Here is a 15,584-nt window from a genome sequence, read left to right as displayed (position 1 = left end):
TTGGCTTTCTATCCTATGTATTCTAATTTTGTACCTTTAAAAGGAGCACTCTGGAAGACACCCTGAACTTCCCCTGGATTTCTAAAGGGGTCCATAATGCATACCCACAAAAAAGTAAAAGCTTCTGCCTATAGAAATGGGGGTTATAATTATTGATTATGATCAATTGCCATCGTGATAATAATATATTATATATGATAAAATTATAATAATTCTTATTTGTTACCAGTGGTCCCAGAGTCCCCCACATTCCCCAGCTATGTTTAGATTGAAGTAGGAAGGAAGAAAAAGGAAGGTTTAACCAGGGAGTTTAACCCAACTGGAAGCTACGGATAGCAAAGCCAGAGGCAGGAGCCTCCTTCTGCATGAGTGTGGAGGTAACATACACACATTGCCCCAGAGAGGAGACATTCTTATACTGATTCTAAAAAGGGACAATGCCATACTCACTGTGTTGATATTTGGCCACTTTGAGGGAAGGAATAGCAAACATGAAATCCTCAAACATTTCATGGGCTTGAGCTCGATATTTTTCAGGATCCTCAGTATCTTTTAAATACTCTTCCATCACCAAATGCCCAAGCTCAGGAGGAAAACCCTATAGGAGGCCCAGGAAGAGAGACAGTAAGAGAACACTAAAGATACCAGGCAGTGTGTTGTTTGGGGATATTTATTGCTTGATTGTAAGGAATAAGCAAGGGAGGTAGTTGACACAGTAGATAAAGCACTGACCCTAGAGTCAGGAGGACCTGAGTCCAAATGTGACCTTTGACATGTATTAGGTACATGACCCTGGGCAAGTCACTGAATCTTGTTTGCCTCAGTTCCTCATCTCAAAAATGAGCTGGAGAAGGAAATGGAAAACCACTTATAAGAGTAACCATCCCAACATGAACAGGGGGAACTACTATCACAGGTTCTTAGATTTTCATTCATAAAAGGAAAGGCAACTTTTGAGGGGTTAATAAGCAATTTAATCAAGCACAGGTATCATTCCTTTAACCAAGCACATATATCATTCACCTAGCTCAGGGGAGTTGGCACCCTGGACTTCAAAGAAAATAGAGAGAAATTAAAGATGGACAGACATAGCTTCCTCTGCCTAACCATAATTCAACCGACAGTTTAACTGTCTGACCATATTACCAAAGAGGGAAGTGTTGGGGGACAGCTCTGGACCGGGGTCCCCCGTGAGGACCGTGAGACGCCTGAGGGTCCAAACCTGCTTACGTGGCAGGCTAGCTGGTCTAGCAAGCCACGAGGTACTGGGATGGCCCTGGTAACAGGCTGGCTCCACCCACGGGGAGGCACTTGGGAGGAGCTTGCCCGCCCATGGGAGGTACGGGGGAGGAGACAGGGGATAATAAAAGGGGATGACCATGAGAGCTGGAAAGAGGAAACGCAATAAAGCTTGCTGACTGCAACTCCTTTCGGGTGCTCTGCCTGTTTATTCCCTTTCCCCAACAGGGAGAGGGAATTCCCTCCCCCGAACCAGGAGGAGGGCCGGAGACGTCCGAGGACCGGGGATAGGTAAGTAGAAGGTGAAGGCCCGGGAGTCGCCCCGGGCATCTGGCGCCCCGAACAAGAGACCGCCGTAGGGAGAGGAGAATCCGCCTTGCCCCGCAGTAGTAGCCTTGCTCCGCTACTTCGGGAAGATTCAGGCAGCCTCAGTATTGAGAAGTGGCCTTGACCCGCTACTGCGGGAAGATTCAGGCAGTCTTAATATTGGGAAGTGGCCAGGATGGGTCAGGGAAATAGTTTTCCCAGTTTAAAGCCCGAAGATAAAGGAGTACTTGCTTGTCAGCTGTATAAGCTTTGTAAGATCTATGGGCTTAAGCCCCACATTCGGGACTGTAGAGCATTTGTGGAAAAGATCTGGGATGTTTCCCCTTGGCTAGAGCATTGTGGGTTATGCCCAGCTAAATGGGACATAGTGGGACAACAGATGGTTGCCTATGAGAGGGTGAACCCAGGTGTATTAACAGAGGAGGACTTTACGTTCTTTCAAGTGGTCGCTGCACTTTTGTGCTCGGATCCCCGTCCCCTCTGGCGATCAAACGGCGAGACCCAGTCAGGGCAGTCCCTTCAAGGGACGACAGAAGAAGAAGAGGAATCCGATGAGGATGATCCCAACCCCAAGCCCTTATATCCATGGGGTATGTTAAGAGAATGTGCAGGCAGGGACTCTAGAGCCCCGAGGGGAAGAACAAAAGGGAAAGTTGAAAAGAACTTTGAAGAGAGAGTTCAAGAGTGTGTGAAACCGTTGAGAGGTGGCACGAGACCGATAGTTAACAAGTACCGTAAGGGAAAGTCTGATGAGGGAACGCCCAAGAGGGAGTGGAAAGCTCCCGAGACAAAGGGAAAGTCTGATGAGGAGGGAACGCCCAAGAGAGAGGGCTGGGGAACTCGCAGGAAAAAGTTTCAATGGAATTTGGGAACTCCCAGTCCTCCCGAGGTCGGGCTGAATGCCCTCTCCTTCTCCCCAGCCGCCACGTCCTTGTCACAATCATCACAAGGAACGCGGTCATTTACCTACGGGCGGTCTGGGCCCTCGGAGCCTCTGAGCGTATTCACTCAGAGCCTATCCACAGCTTTGGCGGAGGGACAGGAGATAGATTTAGAAGAGTGGGAGGGGGCAGGCGCTTACCCTGTCATTGTGGAGCGGGATCCGATGGGAAACGAGAACCGTTTACATCGACCGGTGCCCTTCAAATTATTGAAAGAACTGAAGGAGGCCGTCTCCAAATACGGCCCTTCGTCACCTTATGTGAAACATCTCCTTGCGAATACCACAGCCACATGGCCGTGGGCCCCAGCTGATTGGAAGGAAGTGTCAGGGGCTATCCTTACACCAGGACAGTTAGTGGCTTATGGCGCTGCCGTTAGACAAGAGGCGCTCAGATATGTCAAGGAACACAATATTGCAGAGACAGAGGACGCTGTGAATATGATAACAGGGGCAGGGCCATACTCGCAGCTTATTGACCAGCTCCAATTCGATCCTCGGGTGATGGCTGCAGTTCAGTATTGTCATATTAGGGGTTTTGCCAAGATTGACGCCCCAGGGACTATGAGGGACAAGTTGGTAGGGCTAAAGCAGAGGGCTAGTGAGTCCCCCACTGATTTTGTGAGTCGGGTCCAGCTTGCGGTCCGGCGGTCTCTTGGCTCAGGACCAGGAACGGATTCCCTGATAGCTCAGCTGGTCTGAGATGGCCTGCGTCCTGAATGCTCCCAAGCCCTAGTGGGCTTGGGGCCTCTCGCCTCCCTTGAGGAGATAGTAGAGAGGCTGTTAGACATTCCACCTAAAGACACCCACCAGGCCATGGTGACGGCGGTGGCCCAAGGGGTGACCCAGGCCCTTCAGGGTGCCAAGGACCAGAGGCAATGCTATCGCTGTGGTCAGATGGGGCACTTTAAGAGCCAGTACCCTGCCGCTAAGGTGGGACCACTGCCCACTTGTTTTCGCTGTGGGAAACCAGGTCATATTGCCAGATATTGCCGCCCTAAGCCGCAGCCTCAACCACCTCGGTCGGAAAACGGGAAAGGGGGCCTCCCTCGGGGGGGCCCCCGACCCCAGAAACAGATCTTCCCAGTGGAGGCTGTAGGCCCTGCCCCTGCCCCCCAGCCCAGGAATTCTGTACCCCTATCGTTCCCGCAGCAGTAACAACAGGCTCTCCAAAAATTGCAACCCTAATATGCACGTCTACCACGGATTCCCCCGATGCCGATTTAGTTATAAGACCTTGGCATACTGAAGGGATCGACGTGCCCCCCGCTCCTTTCCCCCGTCTGGTGGTGGGACCCTCTGGCTATGTGCCATTTATAGTCCATACTCAATTGTTGGCTAGCGGATCCTCTACCATTTATTTGACCAATCCTCATTGTTATCCCATAAACATTGCCCCAGGAACTCCCGTTGGGAGGGGTATCTATCTGCCTTGGGTTGAAGAGTCCGGGCAGGAAACCCATCAAGTTAATTGGTGCTTTCCCATTGTGGGCGATCGCCCCATGATACAAGTTTTGGTTGAAGGACGCCCAATCATGGGTCTGCTCGACACCGGAGCAGATATTTCAGTCATCAATGTATCCCAGTGGGACCCCAGTTGGGCGGTGAACGATGGTGCTGCCCAGGTTGCTGGAGTAGGGGGTGCCAGTTTGGCACTATGAGCTGCTAAACATTTGAATTGGACCTTTGAGAATCATCAGGGGTATTTTAGGCCTTTGAAATTGACCGGCCTTGCCTACGCCCTTTGGGGGCGCGACCTTCTTCAGCAACTTGGGTTACACCTCACCACTCCAGAACACCTTCAGTTAAACATGCTGGGGCCACTGTGACGGTGAGCAGCCCGCCTATAACATGGAAAACCGAGACCCCTGTGTGGGTTGAGCAGTGGCCCCTAACCCCTCAAAAGCTCACCGCCTTACGCTTTATAGTTGCTTCCCTTTTGGAGCAGGGCCGCATTGAGCCCACTACAAGCCCTTACAATTCTCCTGTTTTTGTTATAAAAAAGAAAAATGGATCTTGGCGCATGCTCATAGACCTTAGAGAGATTAATAAATGCATGCTGCCTATGGGGGCGCTACAACCTGGTCTCCCTAGCCCTGCTGTGATCCCCCGAGATTTTAGTATGACAATTATTGACATCAAAGATTGTTTCTATAGCATTCCCTTACATCCACAAGATAGAGTCAAATTTGCCTTTTCCATTCCCTCGGAAAATCGCCAGCAGCCATATGAAAGGTATCATTTTACCGTGCTCCCTCAAGGGATGGCAAACAGTCCTACTATGTGCCAAATGTATGTCCACGCCATCCTCTCCCCACTCAGACAGTGCTTCCCCAAGGCCATTATCATTCATTATATAGATGACATTCTTATTGCCACACCTAGTCAGGATTCCACGATGGCGCTTACTCAACTTATGGTCGATACCTTAGCTGCCCACGGGCTAACTGTGGCTCCAGACAAGGTACAGACTACACCCCCTTTTCAGTATCTTGGCCATGAATTGAAACAAGGACGGATTGCTCGCCGTCCTCCAAGCATTGATCTTTCTCAGCTCACCACTCTCAACGATTTTCAAAAGCTGATTGGCGCTATACAGTGGATGTGGGCAGTTACCCCTATCCCTGATGGTGAATTATACCCGTTGTATGATTTGCTGCGAGGGGATCCCGCTCTGCTTTCACCCAGACATTGGACATCCGAGGCCTTAATGGCAGCCAAAAGCATCCTCAACAGATGCTCCACAGTTGTTGTGCGGCAGGAACCCAACCAACCCATTTATGCCACTATATTAAAAGCCAGTACTTTCATTGGGTGCCTCTATCAATCACATGGCATTTTGGAGTGGCTGTACCCCCCTCGCAACAAAAAGGCCCTTCCACATAAATGGCGAATGGTCGCCCAATTTTTTCTTTTAGGTGCCGAGCACTGCCTATTGGCTTTTGGCAGATTTCCCATTTTGAATTTAGAGGCATCAGAGGAAGCCTTAAGGTGCTTCTCCGATGAGATTCCAGAATGGGCCTCTCTTTTATGTATGTGTAATACCATAAAGCTTCCGCTCCCCCCAGCGCTTAGAGGATGGGAAGTCCTTCCTATCCATATGCCTTTTACTATTGTATCTCTACAGCCAGTTACGGGACCTACTGTTTTTACGGATGCTACTAAAAACCATAGGGCTGCGGTTTATATCCCTTCCAGGCAATTCCTTAAGGTGTACACCACCGAGCATTCCTCAGCCCAGAAAAATGAATTGCTGGAAATACAATATGCTCTCTCCATATTACCTAATGAGAGCTTTAATCTTGTTACTGATAGCTTGTATTGTGCAAATGCTATTGCTGCTTTACCTTTTGCCCTCATTAATCCCCGTGCTTCAACTATAGCTCAAATCCTATATGATATTCAAGAGTCTATGTTACAACGCTCTACTCCTCTTTATGTATTGCATATTCGCTCACATATGTTCACCATAGGACCCATTTATCAGGGTAATGATATTGTAGATAAAGCCCTTATATTCCCTCTGCATTTAGAAGCACAGGCAGCCCATGATAAGTATCACCTATCTGCACGATCTTTGCGACGCCTTTATGGATTGTCCAGAGAAAACGCTCGCCAAATAGTCGAACAGTGTACCAATTGTGCTCCATTTTGCCCTCTTGCCCGAGACACCGCAATTAACCCCCGTGGTGATCTCCCTAACGATCTTTGGCAAATGGATGTAACACATTTTGGCAAAGTTCTTATACATGTTTGTATTGATACGGCCTCCAATTTTATTATGGCCTCTATACAGCCTAAGGAAACAACCCGTGCAGTGCTCGATCACCTTTATGGTTGTTTTGCCGCGGTTGGAGTGCCCCAAGCTATAAAAACAGATAACGGGCCAGCTTATACTTCTTCTGCCTTTGCCTCTTTTTGTAAAGAATTTTCTATTATTCATATTACTGGCATCCCATATAATCCCACAGGTCAGGCCATTGTTGAGCATGCTAACCACACTATAAAAACTCTTCTGTTAAAACAAAAAGGGGGAGTAAGGGTGGCGGGGCGCCTCTCCCAAGGTGATCTGGCACAAGCCGTCTTCACTCACAATTTTTTGCAAATCAGAGACGATGGCACATGCCCCGCACAAAGATTTTATCTCCACGAGATGGGACGCAGAAGTTAAAGGCCGTTAAAGGCCCCTACTGCCTGCCTCACCGGAGCTCGAATCCGGTGGAGGGACCAAGAAGGCAAATGGCATGGCCCTGGAGTAGTTATAGCGAGAGGTCAGGGGTATCTTTGCGTCCAACCAGATGGAGCTGACCCAGGGACGGAGATCTGGATCCCCACACGATGGGCAGTTGAGCTGCGAAAAGCCAAAAGCAAGGAGGAGACGAGGGCGGAGAGGAAGGCACCGTCCGAAGCGGGTGTGCAAACAGCGTGAGATAACCATGCTCACACTTCTGATGTACTTACAACAGTTCCTTCCTGGGTCCGAGGCTGTCCAGTCCAAATGGTACAACGCCACCCCCGCAGAGCAGCGAGCCGCGGATCAAAGGGGCGACACCTACTGGACATTAGCACAGGGACTCCCCGCCTTATGCAGACTCAACATTCCTCAACCTTCCCCAATCAATGGCCGGCGGTCCGCAAAGCCCTCCAGGGGGCTATGCTGGCTTACAACGCCACAGATGACATCCATCAGTTGGACTTGCTTATTGATCAGCTGAATAACCTTTCCAGAACGTTTGAGGAAAAGCGTGAACAAGAAGAGCGTTCCATCTTCGATTGGTTACAACGAATCCTGGACTTGCATTGGCTGCCAGGCATGCTCTCCTCTGTTGCAGTTCTTGTCCTTATGTGTCTCGTCCTGCCATGCCTCCTGAAATGCCTCCTGCAATTATTGACACGGGCACTAGAGAGTCTTAAAGGCGATGTTTTGTCTCTGAGACATCGCAAAGACAGGTCCCCGTGGGGGGAACCACCCAATCTACCCATGTAAAACAAAAAGGGGGAGATGTTGGGGGACAGCTCTGGACCGGGGTCCCCTGTGAGGACTGTGAGACGCCTGAGGGTCCAAACCTGCTTACGTGGCAGGCTAGCTGGTCTAGCAAGCCACGAGGTACTGGGATGGCCCTGGTAACAGGCTGGCTCCACCCACGGGGAGGCACTTGGGAGGAGCTCGCCCGCCCATGGGAGGTACGGAGGAGGAGACAGGGAATAATAAAAGGGGATGACCATGAGAGCTGGAAAGAGGAAATGCAATAAAGCTTGCTGACTGCAACTCCTTTCGGGTGCTCTGCCTGTTTATTCCCCTTCCCCAACAGGGAGAGGGAATTCCCTCCCCCAAACCAGGAGGAGGGCCGGAGACGTCCGAGGACCAGGGATAGGTAAGTAGAAGGCGAAGGCCCGGGAGTCGCCCCGGGCAGGGAAGCACTGACATGTGAGTTCTCAAAGCTGGGGAGCTCCTTAAAGTGGCTTCCCAGAGTCTTTGTCTGGCCAAATAAACACTTCCAGTCAGTAAGCTCCAAAGTAATCAAAGATTAACAGATGTGGTTTCCTCTGCCTGTATTCAACAGACAGTCCAACTATCTGACCATAGTTATTAGAGAGAGAAGCACTGACATCAGGGTTTTCAAAGCTGGAGGGCTCCTAAAAGTGGCTTCCCAGAGTCCTCATCTGGCACTCCAACCTTCTTATAAAAACTAAGCCCCAAAGTAAACCTCATCCTCAGAGTATTTATACACTTTTTAGAGCCAGAGGGCATAACCCTCTGATCCAGTGCCTCAATAGAAAAAAAGCAAAAGGTAAGTGGGACCCTCCTAAAAAAGAACTCCCCTAATCAAGCTTCACACAATGGGCAGGCCTATCAATGGGTAGGAAAGATCTTCTTTAGTTCCATTATTCAATTAGTGGCACTTTTAATAAAACAAAAACAGCAAAAGATCCTAATTTGATTGCCATCACACCACTCTAGTATTTTTGCCAAAACAACCCCCCCAAAATGTCACAAAGAGACAGACATGAATCATCAACTAAACAACCACAAGGAATAAACCCAAGCAATTTTGCTTGTTATTCACAGGTCCTGAGTCTCATTATATTCTTTTATCACCTCCCCACTAGGGTCTGCTCTTTCTGGATTAAATTCCTCAAGAAGATACTAGACAACTACTTGTTTGGCATGGTGAGGAAAGGACATGGATTTGAGGAAAGGATGGAGATACAATGGGGTCCCTAAGGTCTATTCCCACTCAGTGACAATGAAAGAAGAAAGTCAGAAGGTGGAAAAACCTTCATTGGCTCTCTCCTAGACTATTTCCATAAGCCTCCTAACTGATCCCTGTGCCTGAAACTTCTCCCCACTCCAAGCTATCCTCCCCTCATCTTCCAAAATTATTTTCCAAGCACAGATTTGACCATTTTACTCCCCAGCCCCAACTAAGTAAATCCTAGTGGGTGCCTATCTCCTCTTGGATCAAATACAAACACTTATGTTTGGTATTTAGAGTTTTTAACAACATGGCCCCATATAGACTTATTGTACATGGTTACCCTTCTCTTACTCTGTGGTCCAGTTAGGTCCACCTTCTTGTTCCTCACACTTTCCATTCCACCTCTCATCTCCATGCCTTTTCATTGACAACACTCAGCTCAGGCAGCCCTATAGAACATCTTTCTTGGTTCCTCCCTCTGCTAGCTGCTAGTGCCTTATCCCTCCCCCAAGATTCCTTTTGTGTATATATTTCATCAGTTTCTGTGTATGCATGTTATACCTCTCATAGAATGGAAGTTCCTTGAGGTCAGGGATTATTTCACATTGTCCCTGAGTGTAAACTGGAGCCTGCTGCATAGTAGGTGCTCTAATTTTTTTTTTGAAAAGCTTGATTAACTGATATCTCACCGAAAATAAACTTTGCATTTTTGATTGGATACTGTTTTCATCCATGTTTTCCTTAAATTCTGGAAAGTCCATTTCCTGTGCAGAGAAAAATGACACAGTGAGAATATTCTTTAGAACTTTACAAAATTTATGCATTTTTTAAAAAATCTAATCCAAGGAAGACATTTTATCCTTTAAGGAGGAGCTAGTACCATAGATTTCTTTAGGATTTACTGAATAATGCCCAACATACACTGAAAAATTCTCAAAATATTGTGCAAAATGGTATGTCATATCCAGTGGATGTAGTTTCTTCATAATTACTAGTGGCCTAAGAGAATGACTGATGTTTACTATAGTACATTATGCCAGAAACAATGCATGTAGAATTCTATTTTTCTGATTAGTGTAAATAGACCAACTTTATATGCCTGTGCTTAAGAAAGCAACTGGCAAATGGTTGTTAATATCATGCCATATTTAAAATTATAATCGACTCAATGGCCTTGAGATATGACAACCTGCAGTCCATAGGAAAGAGATCTTTTCTCACATCAGGAGGAACAGGTTCTAATCCCAGATGTGTGACTGGAGTTAAATCATTTCCTTTTGGGAGACTCAGTTCTCTACTTTACAACGTGAGGATAAATATCTTCAGGGTCCCTGCATCATATTGGGTACCCTGAAAGAATTTTTTGTAAGCTCTTAAGGGCTATATTAATGTCATCTAGTATTATTCCATGCTTATTTAAAGTAAAGAGACTTCAGGCAGTCAGCTGACACAGCAGGTAGGAAGACCTGAGTTCAAATCCATCCTCAGACATTTACTAGCTATGTAACACTGGGCAAGTCACTTAACCCAATTACTTCCAAAAATTAAACAAAAAATAAAAATAAAAAACAAAACAAAAACAAAATAATGGGACTTTTAGAGGATATTTTAACCAAAAGGTAACTAAACCTAGCTTGGGCTTCTTTTCTATACTTCTGAGCAGATTTGCACATGAAATGAGTCATCTATAGAGACAATAACCAAAGGCTAAATCACTTCTTAATCTTCCAGGGAAGCCTGTTCAGGGTAACTTTTCTAATTTTAGAAAAGACAAATTTACAGATGACAGAAACTCAGGAGGGCCAGTTAATATATTGGATCATGGAGTCAGGATCCAAAAAAAGGACATGACAGGACCAAATATTGGACTGACCACAGTCACTAGGATCAGACTTAATGGGGACAAAGTGTGTTACAGTCTTGAGATAAGGGAGGCAACGGTTAGGTGGCAATTTATTTGGAAAAGATCTAGGGACTCTGGTGAACATAAGCCCATAAGGAAGCAACAGGGTAATACGGTAACCTAAAAAGCAATGTGGTGCTGAGGAGTGTTAAGAGAGGCACAGGTTCCAAGAATAAGGTGGTGAGAGTCACTTTGTACTCTGCCCATGAGCAGACTATAATTATCCCTTCCACATCATGACATTCCTCATCATGGCTTCAATATATTGAGGGAAGACATAAGAATTAGAATGGGAATTTTGGGGGAGTTTTGTGGAAGCTACAGATGAAAAAAGGCAAAGGCCAGCCAATGACACAGAAAATGTTAAGAAACTCGAGAATACACAAATACATACATATATATAGTATTGTATAATATCAACTTTAGTTATAATTTAATGTGATAATAATTCAGCCTTTTTTTTAGTATGAAGGGCAGGAGGGCCAAAAAATATTATATGGATTTTCCAGATTGGGTGACACTGCACATCCATTCTTGGCAATGAAAAAAGTATATCTGGAATCTTTTGTTCAATTCTGAGCATCACACTTGAGGTAGAAAATAGAGAAACTGAGAAGGGACTCATGGTCTTGCCATATAGAGATGGATTGAAAGAGTTTGCTTTGCTGGTCAAAGAAAATACTTAGGGCAAGGCAGGCATGATAGTTGTCTTTAACTGTCTGGTGGATGGTCACCTGGAAGAGGCATTTAACTGATGCCATTTGCCTTAAGGGCAGAGCTGGGATGAACAGGTTGGAGTTGAATAAGAAGAAAAATTCCACTTGATATCATGATGCCCTGTCCAAAACTGAGAATCGTCTAAAAATGGAAGGAGTCACCTAGATGGCATTTGGTTTTTTCTCCTTGGAGGTCTTCAAGCAGAGGAGTGGATTTTCATTTGTCTAGTAAGTTACAGAAGGGATTCTCCTTCAACTATGGCTTAGACTCCATGGCCACCAAGCTCCTGACCAACTCTGAAAGTCTTTCACTCTTTAGAAAAATATAAACTGTCAAGATCAGAAAGAAGCTGACACAGAATAGAACATGCTAGAATCTTACCACAGGAATAACCCAGCCAAATTCATCGTTGTTGACACCGATGATTGAAGGAACATGGTGGAACTCTCCTGCAGCCAGCAACTTTTCAGGATGTTTGGGGAAGAACTGACCATCAACTACACCAGGGATTGCATTCAAATGCTAAAGAAGCAGAAAAAAAGGCAAACTTATCTCCACAATATCCCTTCCATATATTACTTTGTCACTATTACCATCCTATTTTGAAACTTTTTATCACTTACCTAGACTTTTTTTTTCCCTTTTCTGGAGACAACGAGGGTTAAATGACTTGCCAAGTGTCACAGAGGTAGCAAGTGGCAGAAGCCAAATTTGAACTCAGGTCCTCCTGACTATGGGGATGGTGCTTTCTACACTGTACTATCTAGAAGTCCCTACTTATGTGGATTCCTTCAACGGCCTCCAAGCTGACCTCCCTGTTTACCTCTCTCATTTATTACACACACACACACACACACACACACACACACACACACACACACACACACACATACACACACACACACCCCTTCTTCATCTCAGATGTGCTCATGACACCTGAGTGCATCAAAAAAAGTCCCATGACTCCCCATTACCCAAAGAAAACCTTCAATACTTCAGTCTGGCATTCGGAGCCCTCTCTTTTACTTTTCTAGCCTTATCTCTTTTTACGTGGACTCTGACCTGAGCTAGGTGCATCATATTTCACCACAAATGGATTTCCACCTCTCCACCGAAAGTCAGTGACCTTTTTCTATCTTTTTGCCTTGGTTCACTTCACTCCACATGGACAGGATGACATTTCTTCCATTGCTACCTGTTGAAATTCTTCCTTTCCTTCAAGAGCCAGTTTAACTGCCACATCTTTCACAAACCCTTCTCTGATATGGCAGCCTGAAAGACCCTGGGCTCCTTTAGAGTTCCCACTGTATGTGCTTGTGATCCTCCTCCTCCTTCCCCCCATGTACTTAGGTTCTTTTATCTGTGTATAAGTTGTGTCCCCCCAAGACTGGACATAGAAACTGCTCCAGAAATGTTTCTGGAATATACAGGAAGACAGTGCTGGCCTCAAAGTCAATATATCTGTATTCTAGTTCTGGCTTAGCCACTAACAGACTATGTAGACTTTAGGTAAATTTTTAGGTAAATTACATCTCTCTGGGTTTCAATTTATATCCCTGTGAAATCTGTACATTGGACTAAATTATTGTCAAGATGTTTTTCCATAAAGCTTCCTAAAAGGGGGCATTGGAATTAGGCTTGAAAAGATGGAGAAGAATTCAACAGACAAAGGGGGTCCATGAGAGACAGCAGGGCAAAAGAGGAAGGAAGACTGGATGGAAAATGGAAAGACACCAAGGCTTGAATTCCAGATCTAATATTTACTGACTATGATGTTGGCAAAGTGAATGTGTCAACACCTCTAGCCTCCTCAGGGGTTTATTGTTATTATTCAATTGTGACTGACTTTTCACAACCCCATGGACCATCACACATTGACACTATCCATAGGGTTTTCTTGGCAAAGATGTTGGAGAAGTTCACCATTTTCTTCTCCAGTAGATTAAGGCAAATAGATATTGTGACCTGTGAAGGATCACAGCAAAGAGGTGTCTGAGGCTGGATTTAAATTCAGGTCTTCCTGACTCAAGGACAGATTCTTTATTCACAGAGACCTCCATAGAGGTTTATCCATCTATAAAATGGGAATGATGATTTTTGCACTCCCTTCCTCATAGATTATTATAAGAAAGGCACTTTATAAACCAGTGTGATAATAAAAAGGGAAGAATTTCCAGAACAAAGGCAGGAAGAGAAGTAAAGGGAACATTTAGAAGACAGAGGACAGATGAATTAGGCTGGAACATAGAGTACACGCAGGAATAGGAGATAAGGCAAGAAAGTCATGGAGGCCCCAAAGAATTCAATACTCTGAATTCCAGGCTTGGGATTGATTGAAAATCAGGATCCTTTCCTTCTTGAAACTTAACCTCACAAGTGCTTCAGCAAAAGCACTACAATCTAAGATTGTAGATTATAAGCTGGGAAGTTCTTTAGAAGACCATCTGGTCTAATCTCCTCATTTTCCAGATGAGAAAACTGTTGTCAAATCAGGATGAAAAACATAATAGTTTTTAGAACGAAGGAAGGAAAGTCAACATGGCATAATGGAGAGGGTAATTAGATGTAGGGGTAGCTAGGTGGCACAGTGGACAGAGCTCTGGACCTGGAGTCAGAAACTCATCTTCCTAAATTCAAATCTGGCATTAGATACTTATTAGCTGGGAGACCCTGGGCAAGTCATTTAACTTTGTTCCCCTCAGTTTCTTAATGAGTTGGAAAAGGAAATGGCAAACCACCCCAATATCTTTGCCAAATGGGGTCACCAAGAGTCGAACATGACTGAAAAAATGACTGAAAAATTACATGCAATTAGAGCTGGTTTAACACTTAATCTAGCTCTAACACTTACTACTAAGTCAGTACAGGGAAAGAACTCCCAAATTTTTGAGGAAGCAACAAGATGCATTGAATAAGAATCTTAGTCCTAAAGGCCTGGAGTCAGGAATCCTCTTAATGCTTGTGAATTGTATGGCTTTTAACACAATCAAGTAGCCTATCTGGGACTTAGTTTCCTACTTTTTAAATATCCAGTCAGTACACCAATCCACAAACTGTCCCAAACTCTGGAGATGCAAATATAAACGCAAGTGAATCCCTGACCTCTCCCTGCTACCATTCGATGGTTCTAATTCCCAAGTCTATAATTTGGGAATGATATCATACTTGGACTACTTGGATACATGATTATTGTAAAATTATTGAAATGAGATAATATATGTAAAATGTGTTTTTTATGAAAGGAATATTTAGATAAGAGCTAACAATGCCAAAGGAGAGAGAGAGCCTTCAAACAACTGTGATTTTTTTTTCCCAAAGATCTTTCATGTGCTAGATCTGGAAGGTGACAAAGAAGAGAATATTGGATTTGAAAAGGACCATCACCACTACCACCATCATCATCATCATCATCATCATCATCATCACATTTATTTAGTGCTTAGTGAGTGCCAAGCACTGTACTAATGGGCACCTTACAATTATTATCTCAGTGGATCCTCACAACAATCCTAGTAGGTAGGTATTATTATTATCCCCGTTTTTGGGATAACAAACTAAGGAAACACATGAAATGACAGCTAGTGTCTGAGACTAGATTTGATCTGGAAAAAAATCTTCCAAAGTTGAATATCATCAGTGGAAGGGATCTTGGAACAAATAATGTTAGAACACAGAATGTTAGAATCAGATTAGAATGGATTCTCACAGCTCTAAAGCAATGATTCTATAAACAGAGAATGTCTGAGTGGGAAGGTTGTGAGACCAGAGAATGAAAAAGCTTAGAACCTTAGAACCTGAAATGTTTAGAATACAGAATTATGGAAGCATTCTTAGGCTATAGCATGTCCAATAGCACAGAAAAAGTTGAGAGCACAGAATGTTGAAGTTAGAAAAGATCCTAGAAAGCAGAACATCAGAGTGAGAAGAGACTTTCAGACACAGAATGCTGGAGGTGCAAGTATCCTTGAAGATCATCTAGTTAGTAGAGAGAAACTGAGGCTAAGACAGTGACATTCCCGAGATCTTCACCTCAATACTACCTAGTGAAGGTTGGGTGTCCAGCCCTACCCCAAGGTGTTTTGGCAGCTATTCTTGGTGTTGGAACCCTTGTTTCTCGGTCTACATACCTTGGTAATGGCCAGGATCTCATCCTCAGATTTGCTCCTAAGGCACTGAACCATAGAGGCAGAATTGTGTCTATCACAAGCAGACAGATTGGCAATGACCTGCAAAGAGGCAATATTCTCAAAGATGAACA

The 15,584-nt window shown here is 45.0% G+C and overlaps 1 protein-coding gene across 1 annotated transcript in view; it reads right to left on the bottom strand.

Annotated features, from left to right (window-relative positions):
• Positions 1-15,584, bottom strand: part of LOC140521211 (pyrethroid hydrolase Ces2e-like) — a 37,699-nt gene that overhangs the window by 4,554 nt on the left and 17,561 nt on the right. Inside the window, exons 7-10 of the mRNA XM_072635960.1 lie at positions 15,454-15,552; positions 11,708-11,848; positions 9,396-9,470; positions 451-598 (exon numbers count right to left, since the gene is read on the bottom strand). Of these exons, the coding sequence (XP_072492061.1) occupies positions 451-598; positions 9,396-9,470; positions 11,708-11,848; positions 15,454-15,552 (463 nt within the window). The remainder of the gene's footprint in view (positions 1-450; positions 599-9,395; positions 9,471-11,707; positions 11,849-15,453; positions 15,553-15,584) is intronic.

This window comes from Notamacropus eugenii, chromosome 1, assembly GCF_028372415.1.
Source record: "Notamacropus eugenii isolate mMacEug1 chromosome 1, mMacEug1.pri_v2, whole genome shotgun sequence".
NCBI lineage: Eukaryota > Metazoa > Chordata > Mammalia > Diprotodontia > Macropodidae > Notamacropus > Notamacropus eugenii.
This window is presented reverse-complemented; position numbering and strand designations above follow the sequence as displayed.